We start from the raw sequence: 17,167 nt of genomic DNA on the forward strand, positions 1-17,167 counted from the left end.
AATATCGGAGGGGGGAAGGGAGCAGTTCCCTACACAAAACTATAGTTGCTATAGGTCAGTAATCGCCTAAAGAGGGCAGAAGGCCGTTCGTCATGTTATGAGGTGCCATCAAAATGATTTTGGAAACGTTATGTTAAGGTCAAAAAACTGTTAAGGGTGCCTTTAATATCATCATAATACAATTCTTATACACAATTTCATACAGAAACTGATTCATCCTGGTGACTTGTTGGTAGGTCTATCACCCTTATGCACTAGGCCTACCGGTCAAAAGTTGTAGAACACCCCGATTTTTCGATGGGGTTTAAGTCTGGAGACTGTGCTGGCCACTCCATGTTTTCAAGTTTACCATCTTGTTCTTTTTAGGTGGGCTGTAGCATATTTGTATTCTGATTTTGTTGTGGCTGTGGGTCTGTCAGACCTCTTCAGAGTTTCCCCATGTTTCGAGTATCTTTTGATGGTGAAGGAAACTGTACTCATACTTTAGAAATGTACATTATTATTCAGTTTTCAAGTTTCAAGTTTCAAGTTTCACTTTATTTATCCTTAGAAAAGGAAATTTAGTGTGCAGCAGGGTGTCTAAAACACATACACAGTAAAAGCACCAGCAGATACCAACAACACATTGACAACACAGCAGGACACACAACAACAGCACAGGACACACAACAACAATGGAGACACTCCTTCCCCTAAAAAAACAATGACCGAATCCAATTGGACAGTACACAGGTACATCTGTCGTTATCAGCATGGACAGAATAAATAAGTAAGTAAATAATCACATAATGTATAAAAGATACAAGAAATCAGTCAAGTGAATTCAGGTTCCTGATAGCCACAGGAATAAAAGAGTCTCTGGCATGTCTAGTTCTTAACAGAGGGAACCTAAAACGGCGCCCTGAGGGGAGCAGATTAAACTCCCCAAAAAGTGGGTGATCAGGGCAGTTTAACATGTGGTCAGCCTTACCCCTGACCCGTTTATCATATACATATGGTCAGCCTTACCCCTGACCCGTTTATCATATACATGTGGTCAGCCTTACCCCTGACCCTATTATCATATACATGTGGTCAGCCTTACCCCTGACCCTATTATCATATACATGTGGTCAGCCTTACCCCTGACCCTATTATCATATACATGTTGGAGCTGTGGTAGCTGTACCCCAACCACCTTAGACGCCACATTAACCAGCTTTGTTAGCTTACGCTTGCTGGTCATTGAAAGACCACTGTACCACACCACAATACAAAATGTCAAGACTGATTCAATAAAACACCGGTAAAACAAAGTCATCAGAGTCTACTGCACACACTAAATTATTTCAGTGCCATTATTGCAGTGCCTATTCTCATTCTTACTCCTACAGTCATTTGTGTATAAAATAAAAAGCAATGGTGAAAGAACACAACCCTGTGGAGAGCCTGTGGAAGAAAGGGCTTTTGAGGATAAGACACAGAATGAAACCCTTGCCTTTATGTAGGCCTGTCATTAGTTTCATGCCATTCCACACAGACCTGAGATCAGACTCATTGAATTTGGACTAATTTCAGCATATGCACTCTTGTCACCACTATTAAAAATAGACCTCTTTTCCCTTAGATTTTTCAGTTCTTTAGATATCCAAGGCTTATTGTTGGGATAGGAAACAACTGTCGTAGTTGGGATCACACTGTCCACACAGAAAGAGATGTAACTGCATACAGCATCTGTCAGTTCATCAATGCTGCTAGATGAATCTTGAAAGACGGACCAGTCGGTACAGTCAAAACAGCCCTTTAGGGCCAAAGTGCTCTCCTCGTTCCACACTTGGACCACACGTGCCTGCACCTTGTCTCTGTGCAGCACAGGTCTGTAAGTGGGGAGGAGATGCACCACGTTATGATCAGAAAATCCTATAGGGGGACCTGCAACAGACTTAGTAGAGCCATAGCAGAGATCCAATATTCTGCTCCCCCGAGTGGGGCAGATGATGTACTGGGTGAAACTGCTCAGCGATTTTTTACAGGGCATCCTTTCATACAACCCCAAATCAGAAAAAGTTGGGACGTTGTGTAAAATGCAAATAAAAACAGAATGTGATAATATAAGTCTTGTAAACCCATTTAGCATCAAAAAGGACATGGAAAATATATGATCATATTGAATGTCATGCCAGCAACATGTTTCAAACTACTGTGCTGCTTCATCTCTTAATTGAACAAAATAAATATTATGTAAATATTTAGGAACTAAGAAAATCAGTTGCTAGAGTTTTGAGAATTAAATGTTGTCCCATTCCATGCCCAAAATAATTCAGTTGCTCAACAGTATGAGGTATTCTTAATCATGATTTTCATTCCATGATGCACCTAATTTGAGAGGTCTTATCTGCAGACAGACCATTTTAGCATGGATTCTACTTCCATGGAGAAATACTGTTTAAATACAGTATGTGCAGAATTCATTTTTGCATTGTTCTCCTGAAATAAGTTTTTCCCTGTTTTTTTTTTGTCTGGATAACAGTATATGTTGCTCAGAACCTGTATACATAATTCCGAATTGATTGTGCCTTGCAGATGTGCAAGATGCCCATGCTAGGCACTAGGTTAATTCACCTCCACACCGTCATAGATGTTGACCAAGCCATGACCGTTGACCACGGCCATCCAATATTGTTTTTTCAGCTCTATCCCTAGTTTGCTAAGATTTCTCTGGATTCTCTAAACATTTTAATGATATTATGTACTGTAGATGATGAACTCCCCAAATACTTCACAATTCAGAAGCATTAAAATTAGACATTGTTTCATCATTTGTCCACACAGGACACAGAGTGATGAATAGCCTACCCCTACGTCGTTACGAGACTCTACCTCTCTGGGATGCTCTTTTTCATACCCAATCATGTTGCCAGTTACCCTAATTAATTGTGAAGCATTTATCATTTTATTTTCTTTATCATTACAGAACTTTTCCAGCATTTACCCCATTCCAACTTTTTTTGAAACATGTTGCTGGTATCCATGCATGAAATAGTCGAATTTTCATCATTTTCAACACCTGATATGTTGTCTGTGTCCTTTTGGCAGCTAAATCAGTTTACTAGATTTGCAGATTATTACATTATTCAGATTTTACACAACGTCCCAACTTTTTCTGATTTGAGGTTGTAGATTTCTACAAATCATTGTGCTCAATATTATGTGTTTGTTGACAACTCATGAGTAATTGAAATATACTCATTCAAATATTTTGTTCAATATGAATGGACTATAGTTACATTCATTTTCTTTGACAGCTGACAGGAGTGCGTTGAAATGCACACAGAGTAGGCCTATTTTTATTTTTCTGTCTAACTTTTATTTGGCCAAGTACATAACAAGTTGTCAGTGAAATAATGAAAGGTTTTTCAAGCCTGGCAAAAACCAACGCTTCATCTCTTCATCATTGTATCAAGATAGCCTACAATGTTTGCTGTCTGATACACACACCTGTGGAGGTTATGTTGTCAACTACATACAAAAAGCAACAGTTCCGCCCTAGGCATTCACATCAGATTTCCCCATTGGCTGCATTCTTTGCACCTGTCAAGGATTTCCACCAATCACATATCCCAGTCCCTGATGTTCAAGATGGCGACCTCCTGTTCACTATTTTATGCGCCCCTGAGGCTCTGAGTAAATATTATCGCATACTTAAATTATTCAAAATTTCAGACCATTATAAACGTTAAGGACTAAGTTTCCTTATGTTATCGACAGCAACAGCATATATTTATTTGGTTTTCCAATGCTAACCATCGACGTTGTCCCGAGTCTTGTATCACACTGAAGGGGGAAACAGCATTTTCGGCATGGCCACCGACAGCAGAATACATTTTTGGAAAAGAAACACGAAGGTGCCAGGGAGGTGGGTACTTCCCTTTTCGTTTATTTTACCACTTCAACATTCACATAATGGGACAACCCATTCTTATTGAGTCCCTAACTTCATCTCTTGTGTGCAACCCATGCTATCTCCGCTAGAATGATAGCAGTATAACGTTAACGTTAGTAGCTAGCATTACAGCAGTATCATTGCTAATAGACTACTGTTACACCTTGTATCTTGATGTTTTATTTCCATCAGCTCTTACAAGATAGAGGCATACTATTAGTAAGTTATGTGGTAACAATGTTTTTCCCCAGGTATACTTTCCGTGTTACTGAGGATGCGATGGCCATATGTTAACAGGTCGATGTCAGTCAGTCACAAGCACCAGGCAATCTGTCACTCGGTCAGCTCACCTTACTGGGGTCTGCGATGTGCTTGATTCCCCCCTTCCTCTAAGTAGTTGGTTTTAACATAACTGAATGGGTTCACAAGACATCTTTTGAGGAAGCTTTTCTCTCCTACATCGCTAAATTTGATATTTGTATTATTGGAATTAAATGGTCAAAACAAATGTCAGCATATAGTAGCCTACTAGGCTAGCCTAATGTCATTGTCTAGACTGGCTGCATGATGGAAACTGGCTAGCCTAACATGTTTGTTTAACAGTCTTGGCACTGAGGAATTTAGATTTTGTTTCGCAATGCCTAACTTCTGAAATGTGACCGCAATGATGAAGCATTTCTGAACGAAAGACCAAGATGTGTGGTTTTCATAGATTGGGTGATTTCGCAATCCACTGCAAACTTCAAACCAGACTAGTTGTACCCACCAACCTCGGGAATGTGAATCAACCACTTAACACATAGGCTATCCAGTAGCCTGTACAGAATGCTTGTTAAAAATTGGTATGAAATGTGTTGTGCAGGTTGTGTATATTTTGCTATGTGGGGAGCACCATTCACACCATCCAGTTTAGTTTGTAATATAAACAAGTTGCTAAAACTTAAGTTAGCCTAAAGTCATAATCATTACTCTGAAATCTGTTTCATGCCCTAAGCCCTAAGGTATTCCATTGGTGTCCTCCAACACAAAAGACAAGTCCCTTGTCATTCTCCTCTCCTCCACGAGCGATGCTGTGCAGATGTACACAAGGGCAGAACCATTCCTGATGGTCCTTTGTGTGGCCTATTACATAAAGAAGCCTTTGATATAGGTTGGTTAATCCATTAGATAGATAGATAGATAGATAGATAGATAGATAGATGGATACTTTATTGATCCCCATGGGGAAATTCAAGGGTCTCAGTAGCATACAGACATCACACACAACATGCACTTACAGCAGAAATGGTAAACATAAGTATAAGTATAAACATATAACTAAACTCCACTGTACAATACAGACACTACAAGATAAGAAAGATAAGAAAAATAACAAAACTAAATACTAAATACACTATATAAATTAAATTAAGAAAGTCCAATGTGCTTGAGGGTGATCAAGCATAAGACGCTTGTAGTGACAGGGCCGGGACTGGTAATGTGCTAAAGGGAGTGAGTGTCATGGTGAAGGTGCAAAAAGTAGTCCAACCATAGTCCTTTAGTTATGTGTGCATGGCAAGGTGCTCAAGAGAGTGAGTGTCATGGTGAAGGTGCAAAAGTAGTCCAACATTAGTGCAACTGTGCAAGAGTAAGGTCTAGAGACCAGCATAAATAATATGGACAAATAGGAGAGTAAAGTAGACAAGGTAGAGTAAAAAACTATTTCAGTGCAAGAACAGGTTGAGGTAATAACCATTAAACTGACTGCTGAAGTGCTCTATAGTGAAGGCAACACAGTTCCGTGGCCTCTCAACATTGTTGAAGAATAACAATTAGCAGAGGGGTCCCACATACTCTAAGGACTCTGGAATGTGCTTGAATTAGAGATTAACAAATTTCCAGGACATGAAAGGCAGAGAGATTTAATAGACATTCTGCAAAGTGCTTGATTTGTCTGTAGGATCGTACACAACAGTCTAAATAGAAGACCTCAGTCTGGCAAATTTGGTACTTTCTCAAACTGCCGCAGGCCTGAAAGCCATTAAAGAAGGTCTTGATAGATTGTGTTTGAGTTGTGTAGTTTGAACAACTCAAGTATAAATGTGATAATCAAGTTGCTACTGTGTGACATTGCTTTGAGGAAAATGGCAAATTTGTTTAAAATCATTTTTAAAAGAAAAAAAAAGTTCTAAGATCCTGAAACAGCGGGGCCACCTCCTTAAAGATTCCGAATGATGGTCAAGGTCTCTTAAAAACATTCTCTGTTGATCTTCTACTCTCACATACCCCCAAGCAGCTCTCCTCCTGAATTAAAACTTAATTAGTTTATGATAAAAAGGTCTTGGGGATTCAGTGAACTCTGAGGCTTTGAGCAATTTTATGGGTTTTCAAACTTTTTTGTATCTTTTGCAATTCAAATTCTGGGTTTGATGTGTATGTCTGTGTTGTGTCAGTGGCATAATGGGTGTGGCCGTGTAACATGAGAAGACGTTGAGATGTCATCCCCTCCAGTCTGGCTCAGCTGGTCTGGTGTGATTGGAGGGGGCAGGGCGGGGCACAGTTACGCAAAGCAGTCGAGTCCATATTTTTTTTTTTTTTGTCCTTAAAAGTTGTGAGTGAAAAACTCTTCTGTGACTCTATATTGTCCTATTCCAATCATATTGGAATAAGACATTTAGTGATTGTGTGTGTTAGTATGGTCATGCGAAAAATATTCAGGCAGAATCCTGTGCTGTTTGAATTTAAGTAGGTGTGCAAGGCTGGAGTCATTAACCTTCATTGTAAGCTAGTTAGCCTTGTGCAAGATTCTGGATTGGCTTTACCAGGCTGTGCGCTCTAAGACATAAATTAGGTGTCAGTTGTATCTGTAGCACACTTAGTGGTCTAAGATAGCTGGTTGAAATGAAAATATTTTAAATCTATTAATTATGACATTCCAACCAAAACACCATTGACCACTAATCTATAGGCCTTCAGGTTGTCAAAAACAAAGGCCTATTATGTTTGGGGCAACAGGCTGTCCTCTCTGAGAATCAAGTGTTTGTGGTATCAACTCTTTGTCACTATGTCAGCTAAGACTCTTTTGAAGTTTTAGAAGTTTTGAACCCTGTCGATGAACAGACTCTGCTTCACTACAGAATGTTTCTCTGTACTTTTTGAGACCTCCTGTTGCTTTCTTAACTCTGAGTCCACCAACTTTCTCTTTGTTTGTGTTCTCTATCTCTCCCTCCCTCACTCTCTCCCTCACCCTCTCCCTAATACTCACAAGCAAAACTCTCTTTCCCTTTCCTCCTCACACACTGCCTTTTTTGTCACACGTACGCACATACACAACACTAACATTCTTTATAAACCCCCCCCCCCCCCCCCCCCCCCCACCCCCTCTTTCACATTCACTTCCGTTTCTCTCATCTCTACCTGTTCTTCTATCTGCCAGTCTACAGCCTGTATATGGGGCTCAACATCCTCCTCTGGACCCGCGTATCCACCGAGCGTAAGTGCTGCCTGCGACTGGGTTGCATGGAGACCCCACCCCACCCCACCTCACCTAACCTCTGTCCCCCCAGTTCCTCAGTCTCTGTCCAGTCGTCATGCTCTACTTTTTCTTTTATTAAAACGTTTGTGTTATGCTGCTCGGGTACTTATAATTGTGCATCATGTGGAATGACAATGTTTGTGTTTTTTTATTTGATTTGTTACTTTTCTCAAAGTGACTCTTCAGTGCCTTTCTGAATCATCATGTTTGTTGTTTGTTAGCTGAATGTTGCTTTTATTTTCATGCTTGAAATGTATCTATATTTTGTTTTTGTTTTTGTTTTGCTCTTACTCCCACTGTGATTTTCTTGTCTCGTGAACCAATTTTCTCCTCGGTGAAAGATTTAATTTGGCTCCTGTCGGAGCCGGCAATAGTCCTGCTGTCATTCTCTCCCTCTCATTTCGGACTTTGATTTTTATCTCTCATCACAGATTTCTCAAAGACGCTCCAAAGTCAAACAGCACTCAGAATGTCAAATCCAAGAAGGCCTCTAGCTTCCTCGAGTTCGCACGGAGCACCAACGACGCCTGGGATATCGACGACGAGGAAGATGAAGATCTCCTCATGGGCGCTGCGCCTCCAGCCCCCGTGCCGCACTCTCGACCTGCAGTCTCCACCTTCCTCCCCACCCAGGCAGACAGCGACTCGGAGGCCCACCCCTCAGACACGCTGGGCCCACTCCGGAGCGAGCCGTGTCACGACCAGCAGATGACTGACGACAGATCGACCAATGGCAGGGTGATGAAGTCCAATAGTGACGCCCAGCTTAACACCTCCTCAGGTATGTAAAACTATCCACCATACTTTTCTCCAATAGCAAGGATCAAGGATATCTTTTATTACTATTATCCCAGAGAAGCAATTTGATGTGCAGCACTTTGACTTTGCCGTGTAGATGAACAATCTACCCAGTTAAAGTACAAGCCAGTGGACAATGTCAACAATCTGGAAATCACATTGAATTATTTAAATAGCGGCCAATGGAGGCCTGGACAAAATGAGTTCTTAAATCTGTTTGCCCTGCATGTTTAGAATTATTTCTGTGGCCAGACGTTGAAACTTGTGAGAGACAACTTGGGATTTTTTTTTCCGTCTCTGCACTGATATGCAATATCATATTTAGCCTGCAGGGGGCACTAACTACTCTCTGAATATACAACACTATCAACTTGCCATTATGGTGCTTCACAACACGTTAACCATGGTGTTTGGAGCCTTCATGTCTTGCACCTGTTTACGATCGAAGCAGCTTAAATCACAGGTTAACTGTGTGTGTTACATATTTTACAGTGTTTGGTCTGGTGAGCTTGGTGTCTTTTCTGAAAGCACAGTGACACGAATTACACAGACAGTTTCATCTTTATGCTTTCATTTTATGTTTGGCTAGGAGTTATTATTCACCACATTTGGCTGGTTTTTACTGGAAGGTCAGATTTTTAGACATCCATCTCATGGTTATCAATATCTCAGTCCACTAGACATGAAGTGATCAAAGGCTCCACCAGAGTAAACATCGAAAATGAAGACACAACACATTATATAAAACGTTTTGGTAAATACAATTGTGATAAATATGAGTTGTGATGGTGTTTAAAGCAAATAGTAAAATCCATTGAGTGTCACTGCCATCAATACCACCCTAACCATATTTTGATGGGAGACAATGATTCTCGTATAAGTATGCATCAATAATTTTTAATGGTGGACAGACCACTGACCTCAGCATCGTAACAAAGCAGACCATCGGCTACCACAACTGTTTTAATCAGCAGCCTTGTGAATGAACATTGCATAAAAAAGGGACAGCTTTGAGGTCAGTGCCATCATGAACCTGAATGCACCATACAGCCGTTTCAACCAGCCACAAGCTGGGAGGTCAGCACGGACACGGGAACATCCCTCCGGCCGCAGGGGAGTCGGACTAGCTGATGAATTTATGATTTATCCACCCCCGTTATGGGTCTGTCCCCTAGGCTGAGCCTCTTACTCATAAAGTTTATGTTGTCCATAAACTCCACAGAGATACAGAGCAACCCGACCCGACTGCTGGGGCACGGAGACGCGGGGCTCACTTTCCCACAGGGCTAGCTGATGAATTTACGAGCTGTACTATGTTCCCTCCCTCGTAGCAGTTGCTCCAGTCTCCAGCTTTTTTATTAGCATGCAATGTAGCACTATGGCTGCGTGGCATGCCTGACCGAGTGAGGATGTAGTGCTTGTCCCATGTCCCCTGTGTGTTGTCTCACGTTGCCCGCCTGCTTCTCCTAGTCCGCTCCAGCCTGCAGAAGCAGCAGTCTCTGCCAGTGCGTCCCATAATCCCTCTGGTGGCACGCATCTCTGATCAGAACGCCTCCGGTGCGCCACCCATGACCGTGCGGGAGAAGAGCCGCCTGGATAAGTTCCGGCAACTTCTGGCCAGCCCCAACACTGACCTAGGTGAGTTTCAGTTACCAGGAACTACTTTTCAGTTACCAGGAACTACTTTAACACAGTTCCCTTAACATGCCTTTATATATAGGTGACACATTTCTGCACTAAAACAATAAACATGCCAGTAGCTAAGTACTAATAGTGTTTTATGTGCAGAAGTGGCAATCAGGCTGTTAGTATTGCCACCCACAAGCCAACTTTCTAGAGTCGGCTGACTTGTAGAGCTGTGTGTGCCAGAAATACCCCGTTCTCTATCTGTCACTGTTTCTGTCTCTAACAATCTGCCTTCCTCTCTGTCACTTTCTGTCTATCCGTCTCTCTCTTTCTCATTTCAGCTTACTTTCATTTGTTCTCTCTCTCTGTTTTCTCTCAGTTTCACATCTTATTTTTCTGTCACAGTCCCTTCTCTTGTTTATGGTAGCCCTGTTTTCACTGTTCTCTCTCTCTTTCTCTCTCTCCCTTTCTCTCTCTCTCTCTCTCTCTCTCTCTCTCTCTCTCTCTCTCTCTCTCTCTCTCTCTCTCTCTCTCTCTCTCTCTCTCTCTCTCTCTCTCTCTCTCTCTCTCCACCGATGCTTTCTGCCCGGGCCTCCCCTTTGTGCCCAGTATTCTTCCACTGCTGGGCTGGCCAGTGGCAGTCCTAGAATGCTCACTCCCAGTAGTCTTGCACCCTCCTGCCTTTTTAATCTCTGTACTCTTCCCGTTGTCTCTCTGCCATGTCTCTCTCTCTCTCTCCATCTGTTTCTCTGTGTCCTCCTTGGCCACCCCTCTGCTCCTCTTCCTCTCTCTGTCTCTGTGAAGTGAATCTGGCAGTGTTGCTCCCACCACACACTTTGGCTCTCTGAGTCGCACACTCGCCTCTCCGCCTCTCGTCACTTTCGCGGGACTGGCTGGGACCTAACTGACAGCTCTCTCGGCCCCCCCATTACTTCCGTTCTTCCGCTCTCTCTCTCTCTTTCTCTCTCTCTCTCTGTCTCTCTCTCTGTCTGTCTCTCTCTCTCTCTCTCTCTCTCTCTCTCTCTCTCTCTCTCTCTGTCTCTGTCTCTGGTTCTCTCTTTCGCTGTCATTCTTTCTGTCTCTATCTCTTCCCGTATCTGTCTGTCTGTCTCTTGTGTGTTGTGTCTCTCTCTCTCTCTCTCTCTCTCTCTCTCTCTCTCTGCCTTTCTCTTTCTTTCTGTTCTCCACACACTCCCCCAGTCTCATGCTGTGGACACCTTCTGTTCTATGGGCTTCCTTCCCTCCATCTCAATGGATTCTGACAGCGCTTTCACACACACCTACAAGCTTGTCAGCCGCCGGAACACGCACGTGTGTGTGCGTGTGTGTGTTCAGCAGAGCGCAGCAGCTGTAATGATCTCACCAAACAAAAAGCTCCTACTCAAGCCGGAATTGAAATTGTAAGGCTTTTAGGTTTTATCACCGGCTAACAAATTCCCTTCTTCGTGAGTGACAGAACAGATGCCGTCGGCAGACTGCGTGGTCTAGTCGAGTGAATCAGTGCCTACGTGGGTTTTCCGTTTGGACGCAGAACGTACACAACGAAACCGCGCCAACACACTTACATCCTGTAGTACACACACCCACAGACAAAAACGCAGAAGCACAATTTCTCCCAACAATGTGTCACTGCAGAATATAAAAAAAAAAAGCTCCAGCATTTGGGCAGCTTTTACCCCATAGTTGTGGCCCAGACGACTGCGGTGACTGCGCGTGGTGTTCCCTATCAGTCCCCATCTTAATATGAGCCAAAGTGTAATGAAAGTCATTGACTTGCCCACGTATCCCCGGGCCCCATCTTAATGGATAATAATCTCTGCAGATAGTGCGTGGGGGCTGCGGCAATTACGCGTCCACGCTGGGTGTAATCAAATGCCTTCATCAGGGGCCTCAGTGCCAGCCTGCACCGGCTGCCAGAGCAAGGCACACCTTAGGAAATTAAATGTTTGAAATGCAAGAGAGGCTTTAAATTGAAAGTGCACACACATACGCACGCATGCGTGCACACACACACATACTCTCTCTCACACAAACATACACAAACACACATATACACACATACGCAAGCATGTAGATGAATACAAAGACATATTAACAAAGACATAAATGCATGCAATGGTGTACACACACACACACGCGCACAACACACATTATACACAAAGATTGTGTAATGTGCTATGTACTTTCTAGACCATGTGGGGGAGCTAAAGAATCATGAACGCTGGAAATGTAATGCCTCCAAAGTCTCTGGCCTGCATGTTGGTCATGTGTTTTTGTGATTGGATCATCTTGTACACAGAACACCACAAAGTGGTTCTACCTGTGTATTCTGATTAGAGGGAAGAGCAATGCCATTGGCTAGATTGGAACAGCAATGTCATCTGTATCCATTAACCATATTGGTTGTTTGTGCCACTGAAGGAGAATGTATATCTGTGCCGAGGTGGCATCTGTGCTTGTGTGGTGGTGGGGGTGGTAGTGGTGGGGACCCTCAGGGGGTTGTGTGCTGTGTGAAGTTGTTGTCTCTTGTTCATCTCAAATCTCTCTCCTTCTTTCATCCACGTGTGTGGGCGTGCACATGTATGTATGTATGTATGTGCCTTGGATATGTGCCTCTAGCGTGTGTGTGTTGTGTATGTGTTCCCTTTACTTTTCCCATGTGTTTGTATCATGCACAGCTGTATGTAGGCATTTCGTGTGTGTGTGTGTGTGTGTGTGTGTTTGTGTGTACGTGGGTGTAAACATGTGTGTCCCTATATGTGGTTGTGTTATCGAACTTTCCTGATGTTCATGGGTGAAATTGTGGATATTGCCATGGATTTATGTGTGTGTGTGTTTGTGTGTTTGTGTGTGTGTGTGTGTGTGTGTGTGTGTGTGTTATTTTACCCTCATGTTTTCATCTGTCCGTGTATCTTTTCTGCAGAGGAGCTTCGGAAGCACAGCTGGTCGGGGATCCCCCGGGAGGTGCGGCCAATCACCTGGAGGCTGCTATCGGTGAGCACCCCACCCCACCCACCGGCTCTGCCTTTCTCCCTCCCTCCCTCCCCCTGCCCCCCTGCGCTTGAAATAGACCCCTTTCAACTCGCTGACATTCACTTTAGAATAAAGCCACCACTCGGGACTAGCAGAGGTGGGGCCACCATCTGGAACATGCCCACTGTTGATGCACTTGTTTCCCCCAAAAGCTCCATTTGTCAGTTTTTATTAGCCAAATGCCTATCAAAAACATGGTCACCAAAGCACACACACACACACACAAACACACACCATGTCCCCCCTAAAGTGCACGCTGGCCTTAAAAGTGCAGCTGACACCAGAGATGTGACTGGCAGAATTCGCAGGCACAGGCAGCATGATGGGCACAGGCGGGCAGGCTGGCACTCAGGCTGGCGCTCAGGCTGGCACTCGGGTAGCTCTTATCGGACTCCGCAGCAGCCTCAGGGCAGGCGGGGCAGAAAGTCGCAAAGGACATGAATCAGCAGAGCAGCAGGCTGCCGCCGCCGCCGCAGCGGCCAATGGGAGCACCCGGAAATGAGAATTGCTATATGTAGATGAGTAAATGAGAGAGAAAGTGTGCAGGTGTGTGAGTGTGAGAGAAGAAGGTAGGCTCAGACCGATAGACCAGTTAAACCAGACTACACACACACACACACACACATGTACACACACACACACACCCTTGCAGGCACCTCACTACCCCTGTTCCAAGGTGTGGGTGTGGCCGGCTCAGCATGGCACACCTCACACACACAGTGCAGAGGTCCCTCTAAGCCATTTAACCTGCCTGAGGACAGATCAGAGAGAGAATTAGCCTCCAGTGTTTCTTCTGATTTTTATTCCTGAGATTCCCAGGACAATTAGATCCACACCCCCACAGAGGTACAATACTCAGACAGCTCTGTTGATCCCCCACCCACCCACATAGAGGATTTGGCCATCACTTCCTCTAGTTAGCATAGCCTTGGAGGCTGACTGCATAGATGAATGAGCAAATTGTAGCCTTATAGTGTTCACACTTGCGATAAGTGTATGGATATACAGTACATATGCAGAGCACTGTATAAGAGCTTTGGCAATGTGCAGTCACTCAGATATACTGAGCCCATCTGCCTTCTGGTAAGAGATGCACTAATGTGGAATATGTGAAAGATTTTTTACTTAATATTCCTCTAACAACTTGTCTGCACGCATGAGGGAACCCGTAATTATTTTAAGCATCATCATTCACTTAGTGCTAAACAGGAGCAAGCTTTGGGGTGGATGTGTGTGGTGTTGGTGTTGGGATGGGATTTTCTGGATCAAGTGCCCAGAAATATGTCTTTACATTCACACACTCTGGTGAATTCGCTTTTTGAGAGTGAAGAGGAGGAGAACAGAATGAAAGATTATGAAATAAACAAGGGAGTTGGAGGTGTTGTTGTGGGGGTGGGGGGGGTGTTAGTGAAGTGATGCAGAGAGAGAGAGAGATTCTCTCATGTGCCAGCTGCATGTTCGGTCAGACAACAGCCCTGGCACAGCCTGGCACCGTTTCCATGGGTGAGTGGGTGCAAGGAATATGCAGAAGGCCCGCGCTGCCTCAGATTTGGGTTCTTATTATTGGTTTTGTTTTTAATATAATCAGAATGCAGTGGTGGAAGGATTAACTAATCGCAGAAATAGGGATGAACAAGCAAGAAGACTGCAGGCGTCTTGTTGCAAGAAAGGATAGGTTACTTTGTGTGTGTGTGTGTGTGTGATCCATCTGTGTATGTGTGGGAGAAAGTGCAAGTCTGTTTTGTTTTTTGGTCCGTGTGAGCATGTATGAGCGTGTGTGTGAGCATGTGTGAGCATGTGTGTATTGAGCGTTTCTGTCTGTATGATCCATCTGCGTGTGTGGGGGAGAGAGAATGTGTGTGTGTGTGTGATCCATCTGTGTGTGTGTGGGAGAAAGTGTGAGTCTGTTTCGTTTTTTTGGTCCATGTGAGCATGTATGTATGTTCGTGTGTGTATTGAGTGTTTCTGTCTGTGTGATCCATTTGTGTGTGGGGGACCGAGAATGTGCATGTGTGTCCGTGTGTGTGTGTGTGTGTGTGTGTGTGTGTGTGTGCGAGAGAACAAGCTGGCCTTGAACAAGGTGGAACTGTGTCCTTTCTGTGTCCGTCTCCAGGGCTACCTCCCTGCCAACATGGAGCGCAGGGAGCAGGTGCTTCAGAGGAAGAGGGAGGAGTACTTCGGCTTTATAGAGCAGTACTACCACTCGCGCACAGATGAGCACCACAGAGACACCTACAGACAGGTGAGGAGGCACACCTGAGGCAGTGATGCAGACACACACATATACAAATTAACTTAGATATAACATTACAGATGTGTGACAGACATGCATGCACACAAAACATTGTCATGCCACCGGTGCACACACACACACACACACACCTCCGAGACACTAGCCAGGTGACTCATCCACAGATTTGCTCCCTGTGTGTGTGTGTGTGTGTGTGCGCGCGCATGCATTAGTGTGTGGGAAACGCTCTCATCTGAATCTTGGACAATTAGTGGTTCTGGTATTTTAACTTGAGCCAACACCCACCCCTAGCTGATAATCCTGGCGGTGAAAGAGAAATAATTACGCAACAGATTGAAGCAGACAGTTTGCTCAGTGCTGTCAGTGGATGAGTTATTATGGCCGGACGGCCCTGTCCGCTTCAATAGTTGCATAAGAGCAATTAATGAAGATTACCTGCCCTGTCTCCTAACCAATGCTAAAGAAAGGAAGAAGAACTCCTACAAGACATGTGCCAAAGTCTTGTTACTGTCTTATCTTGTCCTGAGAACATTCTAGAAGCTTCTTCTTCCTTTCTGCTCTCTCTCTCTCTCTCTCTCTCTCTCTCTCTCTCTCTCTCTCTCTCTCTCTCTCTCTCTCTCTCTCTCTCTCTCTCTCTCTCTCTCTCTCTCTCTCTCTCATGTTTGGAGGTCGCCTCTTAAGTTTTTAATGGCATGTCCGTGCCTGCCGCCTTGTCTCTCAGCCTCGCCCTCAGTCAGGGGAGCCGCCGGAGCTGCTTTCTCATTCAGCGCAGAGTGCCGCCCCTCTGAATGTCGCGGCTGCCACTCCACCTGGGGGTCAGAGGTCATCCGCTGCGGGCGAGCTCACAGCCTTGTTGACATTTTGACTGCTCCCTTTTTCTTTCCTTTAAAACAGCGGGTGTTTCATTATTCATTGCCTTTAGTCAGAATATTTTTTTTTTGAAAGGGGTGTGTGTGTGTGGTTGGCATCCTGCAACCTTTGAAATATTTAGTGCATGTGAAGGTTTAGAGAGGTTGTTCACATGTTTTTTTGGTAAAAGGAAGTAGGGTGGGCATGTTGCAGAAACCTCCCTTGTATAGGCATTACGCGGGGCTTTATCTACTGTCAGAGATACACCCAACTCAGTAGCAACACATGAAAGCGAAGTGCGTCAGCTGAAGCGTGAACCAGGCTGACACCGAGAGAGAAAGCCTCTAGTAAAGTGAAGCCTCCTCTCCTGTTCTTTGCTTCTCTTCTCTCCTCTCTCCTCTCATTGTGTAATAAATGAGCTTGGCTCCAATCGATATGCTTACAGGCTGTGAAACTCCAGTTAATGACGCAAGACCAGGGAGCCTCGATAGGTCTTTGCTGTTTCCTCACCGATCTGTTTGCCGTTGCCCCCACCCTCACCTTCACTATTCCCCACACCCACCCTCTCCTCCTTTGAGATGATTTGACCACCCCTTTCCCCCACCTTAAGTCACAAGAGGTATGGGGGGGGAGCAGCACTCTAATACCCCTCTAATATGATCTGGGCCTGCAAAGGGCGCCATTGACGACCCCCTAACCCCCCTCCAGTCCCCAGACACCAATGTGCACAAGCAGACTGCAAGCTGCCCCACATGTACCCTACCAATCAGAGCTCTGGTAAATGAAGGAATGGGGATGAGAGGGAGAGAGAGCGAGAACAATGACACCAGTGATGAAAGGAGAGGGAGTAGAACAGAGGAAGGAGAGGAATTAAAAAGAGGTATGATTGAGAGGGAGAGAGAGATGAGGGGGGATAACAGAGAGAGCTAATAAGAGGGTGAGGGAGCGAGGGGGGGAAAAAGGAAAAGGAGGGGAGGTCAGGTTTTGGCCTGACCGTGTGGAATGGCTATTTTTATGAGGAAGCCATGGTTCATGTACAGCTTGTTATGAAAACAGGGGATCAATAGGGACTGGTTCAGGCTGTGATGGATCTCTCGCATTACCTGTAAGCGTAAAGGTTCATAACTCAATTCCATGCTCATGCTTTTCCTATCGATCGCCGGCCCTTAATTTT

General features: G+C 44.5%; 1 protein-coding gene across 2 annotated transcripts in view; it reads left to right on the forward strand.

Annotated features, from left to right (window-relative positions):
* The first annotated feature begins 3,589 nt into the window (after positions 1-3,589).
* The window catches only part of tbc1d22b (TBC1 domain family, member 22B), a 46,055-nt gene continuing 32,477 nt past the window's right edge, over positions 3,590-17,167 (forward strand). Inside the window, exons 1-6 of one of the 2 annotated variants that reach the window (XM_042098107.1) lie at positions 3,590-3,895; positions 7,338-7,394; positions 7,868-8,217; positions 9,705-9,872; positions 12,784-12,854; positions 15,007-15,135. In XM_042098107.1, coding sequence (XP_041954041.1) covers positions 3,840-3,895; positions 7,338-7,394; positions 7,868-8,217; positions 9,705-9,872; positions 12,784-12,854; positions 15,007-15,135 — 831 coding nt within the window. In that variant the 5' untranslated portion in view covers positions 3,590-3,839. The remainder of the gene's footprint in view (positions 3,896-7,337; positions 7,395-7,867; positions 8,218-9,704; positions 9,873-12,783; positions 12,855-15,006; positions 15,136-17,167) is intronic. The other variant, XM_042098108.1, reaches the window with a different exon arrangement.

This window comes from Alosa sapidissima, chromosome 7, assembly GCF_018492685.1.
Source record: "Alosa sapidissima isolate fAloSap1 chromosome 7, fAloSap1.pri, whole genome shotgun sequence".
Lineage (NCBI taxonomy): Eukaryota > Metazoa > Chordata > Actinopteri > Clupeiformes > Clupeidae > Alosa > Alosa sapidissima.